The 9,477-nt window shown below is 38.0% G+C and overlaps 1 protein-coding gene across 1 annotated transcript in view; it reads right to left on the bottom strand.

Annotated features, from left to right (window-relative positions):
* Positions 1-284: 284 nt before the first annotated feature.
* Positions 285-9,477, bottom strand: part of LOC125034141 (zinc finger protein 717-like) — a 28,614-nt gene continuing 19,421 nt past the window's right edge. The window contains exon 2 of the mRNA XM_047625808.1: positions 285-4,710. Coding sequence (XP_047481764.1) covers positions 3,119-4,498 — 1,380 coding nt within the window. The 5' untranslated portion in view covers positions 4,499-4,710 and the 3' untranslated portion in view covers positions 285-3,118. The remainder of the gene's footprint in view (positions 4,711-9,477) is intronic.

The raw sequence follows: 9,477 nt of genomic DNA, 5'->3' as shown, positions 1-9,477 counted from the left end.
AGAACCTAGCGACTTGCAACCGTTCCAATTTTCTTATGATTTCAGCCCCTTGGTCGGGTCTGGTGGAGCCTTGAACTGGTCGTCGAGCGAAGGAAATCACTGCCGGTCAAATCTAGCCCTAGAGTGTTTTTTCACTGACCCTTTGGCATACTCAGTAGATAAACATGAGTGACATTAATTTATTTACATACTTAGGTACTTGCAATATTTTACATTTTTTATCATATCTGTTGCATTGATTAGCTAAATGAAACATGTGATCAAATGTAATAATTAGAATGAAATGTAGTTGGTTGCATTTAATTTCGTTACAAATTCCTTCCAAGTAAAACATTATTAGTATAATTTTCATGATTATTGTTTTAGTAGTAGTAGTATTTTATTATTATCATTATTATTATTTTACCTGCGTGTTTACCGGATAAAAAAAAAACAAATGATGTATGATTTTCCCTTTTTTCATTGAATAAGAGTTCTGAATAATAATAAGGCAAATACAATCTACGAATCGTTACATGGAACGCTAAGAATATACGAAGCGGGGAAACACTAAAAGAGAAAGAAAGAGAGTGAAACTGACATACTAGGCCTCGGAGAAATCAGTTGGCCGGGAGCAGGATGTGTAGTAACAGAAGGAATTCAGTTAATATACTCAGGAGGGGACACAGGGGAGTGGGCATTCTGTTGTCAAACACCGTATCCAGAGGCATCATGAGCTACTGGGCAATATCTGATGGACATATTAATTAACAGGAAGAATATTTAACATAAACATAATACATGGTAGTACGCAGAAATAGACAGATTCTGTAGAGAAATAAATGAATAATAACAACAGTGCAAAGAAGTAATTCTCGTTAAGGTGGGCAATGAAGTTTTAAAGACACTGTTGCCAGTGTGGACAAGGTAAAGCAAATGAAAGGGGCACGAGATGGATAGCATGGTGTTCAGAAAACGTGCAAATCATCATGAACATATGCTTTAAACGATATCCATGGAGAATATGCAAAGGCTTGGAGATAGACCTAGGAAATATAAATAGAATCCAGGTGAAAACGTATCCAGGGGTAGATGGTGTTACCGATCATAATCCAGTGCTAGCAACAATGAAACTGAAAATCAAGAGATCTAAAACAAGAAATTGAAAGAAGCAACAACAAAATGAACTTAAGAATGAAGAAAAAAAAAACTGTTCAACATAGTGGTTAAGAATAGCTAGGAGACATTAAAATAAGACGGAAAAAATCCATTCATTAATGAATGAAAGGAGGACATAAAAGATAAAGATGAAAAGTTACTTAGAAACATAATAGGAAATTACACAAAGAATGCGCGAAAGCAAAAGAAGAATGGGTGAATGAAAGATGCACAGAAACTGAACAGGTACGAGGAATTAGGAGAAATCACCAGCAAAAGAAAATACAATCAGAATGTAGCAATAAAGAAGTATGGAATAGTAGTCATGGAACTAAACGAAATAAATGATAGATGGTACGGATATATTAGAAAATTATTTGCAGATAAAACAGACGAATCTGGATACATACAAAATAATGAGGAGCTAGACATTATGAAAGAAGCAACAGAAGTAGCACTAAAAAGGAAAAGCAAAAAGTGAAGAAGGAAATGAAGGAGAAATGCTGGAGGTACAGAATGAGATAACCAATAAGATGTACAGCACCCAAAAGTCAACAGTACAAATGTATATTCATAGTCATACCTAAGATCCAAAAGTCACAAGAATGTAATTCATTATCATGAATTATATGACAAAAATGTTTTTTAAGGGTTACTACGAAAAGTAAGGGCACAAGAAAAGCCATTTATGTGATAGGAAGATCAACAGAGAAGATGATTGAAGTACAAAAAAATGTAATGTTCGAAAAAACATTTGGCAGAGTCAGACATAAAGAACTAATAGATATGCTTATTAGAATAGGAGTAGATGGAAGATATGCAAGTTTGATAGGAAACATATTGGAAACAAGAAGAAACAGTGAAAGTAAGAGATGAAACGTCGGATTAGCAGAAAATAGAAAGATGTGTAAGGTAACAGTGTGTGATGTCACCCTATTTATTCAATCTGCAGAGTGAAATAATTATGAGGGATATCAGTCACCCAAAGCGTGTGTCAGGGGCTGGAAGAAACAGCAATAACATCAGGTATGCTGAAGACAGTACTGTTGGCAGAGTAAAAAAAAATCTGCTTCAAGAACTAGTGGCAGCATTAACAGAATCAAGTAAAATAACGGACTAACAATAAACAAAAAGAAAACTGGGGTTATGGTAATAACTCGCACAGGCGCACGCGCACGCACGCACGCACGCACGCGCACACACACACACACACACACACACACACACACATACACACACACACACACACACACACACACACACACGAAAAAAAAAAAAAAAAAAGGTTCAGCGATCTAGGTTGCCTGAAACATGGGATGGGAAAACTGAGAAAGAAATACAGAGGATATCAATAATAAAAATCAATAATGTAAAACACGTGGTCACCAACATTGAGCTATCAATAATAAACAGATACAAAAGAACCTAGAAGTAGCAGAAATGTAACTATGGAAAACAAGGATTAATGGAAGTAAGAATGCGAACAAAACGAACATTAATGGAACTGATTAGAAAAAGAATTACAATTCATAGGTTATGTAACAGGAAAGTTTGAGGGAAAGAGATCAAGTGGAAGACAACGCCTGAAATACATTGATGGACTGAGAGAGAGTAACACTAGTGCAGCTATTCATGACAACGGATAGAGAAGACTGGCGTTCCATGATGGCCAACGTCCAGAGCGATACGGCACCCCGATAGAATAAAATGTCTTTATCCGGCCCTACTCCTAGGGTAACTGAACAGCCTAGTTACAAGACTTCCCAACACTGTGTTCTCAATAACGGCGTTGATATAATCATACATGGTTTTGAATTGGTTGTAAACCAGCAGCCACTAAAAAAAATCCAGAATAGATACAAATAAGATTAAAGACATGTGGCTCTTGCTGTGCCGATAGATATTGTTAAAATGGACGTAGGGGTTTGGTGTTATTAGATACTTTTATTTTTCCTTACAAATGTGACGAAACAGGCGTGATTTACATATCTAAATCTTCTTGAAAGAAATCTATTTCTTCCTTGATATCTTTTACTTGTATTATTGATGACTCATTACAATTGATTGTGAACAAGTCCGATGGAGATTTGTTGATGTCATAATCCAATGAAACCTTTAATTTGCTTACACTGGCTAGTAATTCAGAATGGTTGTCGCAATGACTGCGGCATCCAACCAGGGGATCTCTATGAATAAGTTTATCTAAAACTGGTTTTGATTTTGTGTTTTCTGTGTCAGCGGTTAAGTAATTTGTCGTCAGATTATTTGTATTAGTAGTTTGTTTTGTTGGATGTAATTCACTTTTAAATCCATATTCTGTTGCCCCAACCTCAGAAAAGCATGGTGCATCAGGTGTGTATCTATCTTCTTGAATTGGTGTAAGCATATTCATTGTGCACTTTGTTTCTAGTCTGAAATTTGCATTGGCATTATTGAAGGCTACCATTTTCGATTCACTTATCGTTAAATGAGGTGTAATTCGTGCTGGCCCTCGAGTATCTGAAGAAAGCGTGGTGATGGGATCCCCTGAACTATGATGAGAAAGTTCACTACATCCCTTTTTTTCCTTGTGTATTTTCTGATGGCGTCTTACACTACTTTTCTCTGCAAATTTCTTACCACAGTAGGTGCAACTGAAAGGTTTTTCACCTGTATGGATGAACATGTGACTTCGTAGGTGTGACTTCTTGATGAATATTTTTTTGCAATGTTCACACTTCAGAGTAAACCTATTTTGCCTTTCAAAATGTAAATACTGATTATCATCTGTCACAGAATGCTCTTCTGAATGTTTATCACTTGCATATGTTTGTCTTGGTTTCACATTTCCTGAAGGACCTGCTGACCTGCTGACATCATCACAGTATTTAGTTTGTCTCTTCTTGTGATTTTTAGTGTGACGGGTCAGGTGGGATCTCTGAAAGAACTTCTGATCACACTCATCACAAGTATAAGGCTTTTCTCCTGTGTGAAGGCGGACATGTGTTGTAAGATGAACTCTTTGAGCAAACTGTTTGCCACAGTCGATGCATTTATACGGTTTTTCTTTTGTATGTATTTTTTCATGTAGTGTATAATTTGAGCGTTGCCGAAACCTTTTATTACATATTCCACAAACATATGGCTTTTCACCTGTGTGGAGTCTCGTGTGGTGTAACAGTGTACTTTTGTGAGTAAATTTAAGTTCGCATTCAGTACATTTGTATGGTTTCTCACCTGTGTGCAACCTCATATGACACGTAAGACTACTCTTTTTGGTAAAAATCTTTCTACATATTTTGCAGGAATGAGACTTCCTGTCATTTTGATGTTTTTTTTCTGGGTCAGAATGGCCTTCTCCATTTTCAGAGTTTTCAGCCATCTATAGATGATTAAACACTTTCTTTTTTGCCGTCACAAACCAAATCACCATGCAGTGTGGGGCCCAACAGTGAAGGAAATAAGCTGCATGTAAACTCAGTCTGTGCAACTTTGCTGGTATTCATGTTTACTTGTTGACGTACATGACATACACTCCCATTGTGTAACACTTGAAGAATTACCAGCAATTGAAGACTTGTCGACCGCCAACCACTGGAAATATATAAAAAAAATAGCAGTTAATGATACTGTATTCAAAAGCTGAATGTAACCTAATCTTATTATCATACAGCACAATTGGCTCCAACCACTAGTCAAAGTTTGTCCGGTCATTTCCTGTTGTGACAGCTTATAGTCCTGAGCTACACTATTGAGATATGTAGAACTGTGTGACTCTAATGTAACCTTAATATTATCTAATGTTTGATGACCGTTGTACCCAAGTGTTGATGCACAGCCCAATCTACCTCTTAGATTTAAAAGAAAGAAGCTAGATATGTCCCCCAAAGTATAGCACTTTGGGTGCCAGTGTGTAAGGCTTTCTATTAATCCATTAATCTTTGTCAAGCAGCCTCGAGTCTCAGGATTTCCTGAAATAATGATCTGAATGCCTTCTTGAGATCGATGTAGGCTGCAAGTAACACTAAAGGATGAGCACAAGCAATTCACCCTGAATGATGAGCTTTCAATTTGTTTGGGGGAAAGGACTACCAGATGGTAGCCAAGAAAGAATCAAGTCCGCAAGCCGTGAGTTTACTAACAGACTTCAGCATTTCAACTTGGAGACTGTCTCTCTGGTTCCTGTCAGGATAGAAGGTTCTTCGGTAATGGGAGAATCAAGCACTGAGATCATAAAAGCACCCATGGCCATGTTTGAAATACTCAGCCCAAAGCTCTCATACTTTATATGTCTTGCGCGCGCGCGCACGCACACACACACACACACACACACACACACACACACACACACACACACACACACACACACACACACAAAAAAAAAAAAAAAAAAAAAAAAAAAAAAAAAAAACACAAAACACACACACACACACACACACACACACACACACACACACACACACACACACACACACACACACACACACACACACATCAGCATTATTTGGGAGGATCTAACCATCTTCTGATCGAACTGTTGTCATCTGTTGGGTAGGGCTTTGAGTTCAGCCTCGGGACTTGATAAACAGGACAAAGATCTTGTTCCCTAAGAAGAGATTTTCGCCCTCTGTATGAATACAAATGATATGAACCATATTTCCCAAGGTTGTTCTGTGGCAGATGGAGGATCTTGTTTAGTGATGCTTACATCCTGAAGATAGAATGATACATAAATCCCTGCAACAACAGACCTGTATACATATGTATATATATGCATATATATATGTATATATACATATATATATACACATATGTTTGTATATATATATACATATATATATATATATATATATATATATATATATATGTATATGTATATAAATATATATATATGTGTGTGTGTGTGTGTGTGTGTGTGTGTGTGTGTGTGTGTGTGTGTGTGTGTGTGTGTGTGTGTGTGTGTGTGTGTGTGTGCTCACTGGAGTCCACACTAGACAGGGCCATCTCTGCTTGAGGGGCTTATCATTGGCATCCAGGCTAAACTACTCCCCCTCCCACCAAGATACACCTAAGTCAGTAGGTGGGGGGCAACGGCCCTCATTCCAAGGAGGCGAAGAAATCCCTGGTTACGGCGACGAGCAGAGGGTGCTAAAAATCTCAAGTTAAAGACAAGCCGCCCCACGTTGATGAACCTTTGCACACATAATATAAGGACTATGAGAACTGAATCCGACTTACCAGAATTATTTGAGGAATCCTCTTTCATTAAATGTGATGTTGTAGTACTCTGCTAAGTTAGAAGACTAGGCAAAGAACAGAAAATACTATATGATGGACACATGCTCTATTGGACAAGTAAACCCCAGGGTAGCAAGCAGGAATTAGGGGTAGGTTTCTCATTTCACAAACATTTAGAAAAGAACATTATAGAATTCTATAGTATAAGCAGAAGAGTGGTTTCGGCAACAATAAAAGTAAACAATAGTTACAACTTAAAGATTGTTCGTCTTCTATGAAGATGTTCATTTAACCGGTAAGAGAGTAAAATCCCACTTCACAATAATTATGCCAAAATAGGTAAAAAGACAGAAGGAGAAACCGTAGTGGGGAACCACGAAATAGGCTAGGAATGAGAGGGGACAACTGTTAATCAATTTTGTGGTGGCTCGATTACTCAATATCATGAATACATTCTTCGAAAAAAAACTAGAGTGGAAGTGTACATGGAAGTCGCCATCTGACATCAAAAACGAAATTGACTTCATAATTTCAAATAGCGTGATAGCGTAAATCATATGGAAGATATAAAAAAAAGTTAATGTTGGCCAAATTAAATTACCCCTCAGAGGGAAAGGAATAACCTCATACAAAAAACCGCAGACAATTTTAGCTAACCTGAAGACTAGAGCAACAGAATTTATCCTTAACATCTAAAACAAATTTGATTTCTCAGTGACACTGACCAAATCAACAAACAGTTCAATGACTTAATAAAGGAAGCTGCACTTGAAGTAGGTGGTAAGAACGTCAAGCATAGCTACAGCAAGCTCTCGGTAGAAACTAAACAGCTTATGCAAAAATGTAGGGTCATGAAAGTATCGTCAAATAGGGACAAATTAGAATTAGCTGAACTAACAAAGACTATAAATAGAAAGAGAGAAGATGTACGGAAATACAGTACTCAAATGATAAATGTACCAGCATGAAAACAGCTAAAAGGAGACTCGGAATAGGGAGACATCAAATGTGTGCAATAAAGAAATTAGACGGAGAAGTGGTATATAATAAGAATGAAATCATAAGAGTAGTGGAAGACTTTTACAGGGATCTATACAACTCCAATGAACAGCCACGGATAGAAGCAAATGCGGTAACTAACATCACAGCAGAAGAAATACAAAGAGCGCTTAAAGTCTGAAAGCTGGACTTAGGATGAACAAGAAAAGGACTAAGATCATGTTCAACAGTAGAGTTCAATTCGTACAGATACATCTACAAGGCGAAGACCTAGAGGTAATGGACAAGGGCAACTCGTACAGACAAACACATCTAGCGAAGAGGAAATTAAGCGATGCATCAGTCTAGGCTGGAGCACTTTCGGCAGACACAGTAGCATACTAAGAGGCTCCTTGCCATTATGTTTAAAAAGAGGTCTCTAGGCTAATGAAATTATGGGGTCCCCTCAGACAGAGTCAAACTGGGGCCCCTGATCTCAAATAAACGGCTTCAAATCGGGGCCCCTTATTTCAAATAAAGGGCCTCAAATAGGGGCCCTTTATCTCAAATAAGGGGCAACAAACAGAGGTCACTTTTTTTTTTTTTCAATTGGGTTTTCAGATTCCTGGGCCTCCTTTTGTAAAGTTGAAATTTTATTTTAAGTTTACTGAATTATTCAGCAATGCAAAATGTTAAAATATTATACTCAATAAGAAAATATATATAATTGAAAATCTTTTAGCAGGGCCCCTCAAGCTTGGGGCCTCCAAGCTTGAGGGGCCCTAGGCTGCAGCCTATACTAGCCTATAGGATAATCCGGACCTGTCTTTAACCAATGTGTCCTCCCAGCTATGACCTATGGATCAGAAACATGGACTATAACTAAATTACTGGAGAGGAAACAAATATATGCTCAGAGAGGGATGAAGAGGTTAATGCAGGGAATTAGCCTAAGAGATCGGATAAGGGCGACGTGGATCCGGGAACAGACATAAGTGAAAGATATACTTGGGGGCCAAGACTGGAAACAATAAAAAGCAAGACATATAAAGTTGGAAAAGATTGGAAGAGGCATTGGATTGATTTAGGCTGATGGCGGTTAATGGTTAAAGGTTAAAAGCAAAATAAAAGTGCAAGACATCTAAGGTCATATTGCACTATAGAAAGGTACAGTAAAGGGTAGTGAAGGGCGGTTGAATTAGTAGTTAGTTGCTATACATCAACTATCAAGATTAATATTGAAAAGGTTTATGATGGGTAAAATTCTGTAAGGATGTCTGATAGGGTGGGAGGTCGATGAAGGGAAAATAGGTGGGGGAAAGCAGAGGTATGGGCTGCATCAAAGTGTGGACAGGACAACAAATTGTGTGGAACTGAAAGAGGGACATTACATAGGGAACATAGGGGTGGATCAGAATGTGTTATGGCCAATACATAATTGGGCGAGAGTCAACATTTGTTCCAATGCTAAGGAGCTGACCAGGAGGAGACTGATAGTTTTACAGTATATACTTTATTAGTGCAGGGACTTGACCAGAAATATTGCCATCGGTTATACAAGAAGTTCTTAAAGTGGGGATAATAATCTGTGGTTGGAATATGTAAAAAACGTGGATGGTGATTCGCGGCGATTCCAACATGGTTTGTCACCCATCAAAGTCTGATAGTTTTATGTTATGGGAGTCAGTAAAAATAGTGAAAGAGGAAGGTGTCACTATATGTATTATAAGGTAAAAATGAGTGCATACAATTCTGTAGTAAGAACACTTGATTCGTTTGTAGCAGAGGGAGAGGTATTTGAAAGTGCGAGTTGGGAAGGTTACTTCAAAACCAGCACCGGAGGTGGATTTGGAGCCATCCGTGTAAAAATTAATACTGGAGGAATGAATGGAGCCATCGAGGGACAGAATGGAAAAAAAAAAAAACACACAAAAAAAACGGAAGAGGTTGGAGATGGGGAAAAGGAGAATGGGAGAGAAGGGTATCCATGTGAATGGAGAAAGGAGTAGGTATACGTGGAGAAGTAAAGGTAGGAAGCAGGGATCGTAGGATAGTTAGTTTGGTAAGGGAAAGTTGGTGGAATCGTGCATAGCCTCGGAGTAAAATAGCATGCGTGATTCAGTGCAAAGGCTCTCAACTGTAAAG

This window comes from Penaeus chinensis, chromosome 17, assembly GCF_019202785.1.
Source record: "Penaeus chinensis breed Huanghai No. 1 chromosome 17, ASM1920278v2, whole genome shotgun sequence".
Lineage (NCBI taxonomy): Eukaryota > Metazoa > Arthropoda > Malacostraca > Decapoda > Penaeidae > Penaeus > Penaeus chinensis.
Note: the sequence above shows the minus strand (reverse complement) of the source record. Positions and strands in the feature narration are given on the sequence as shown.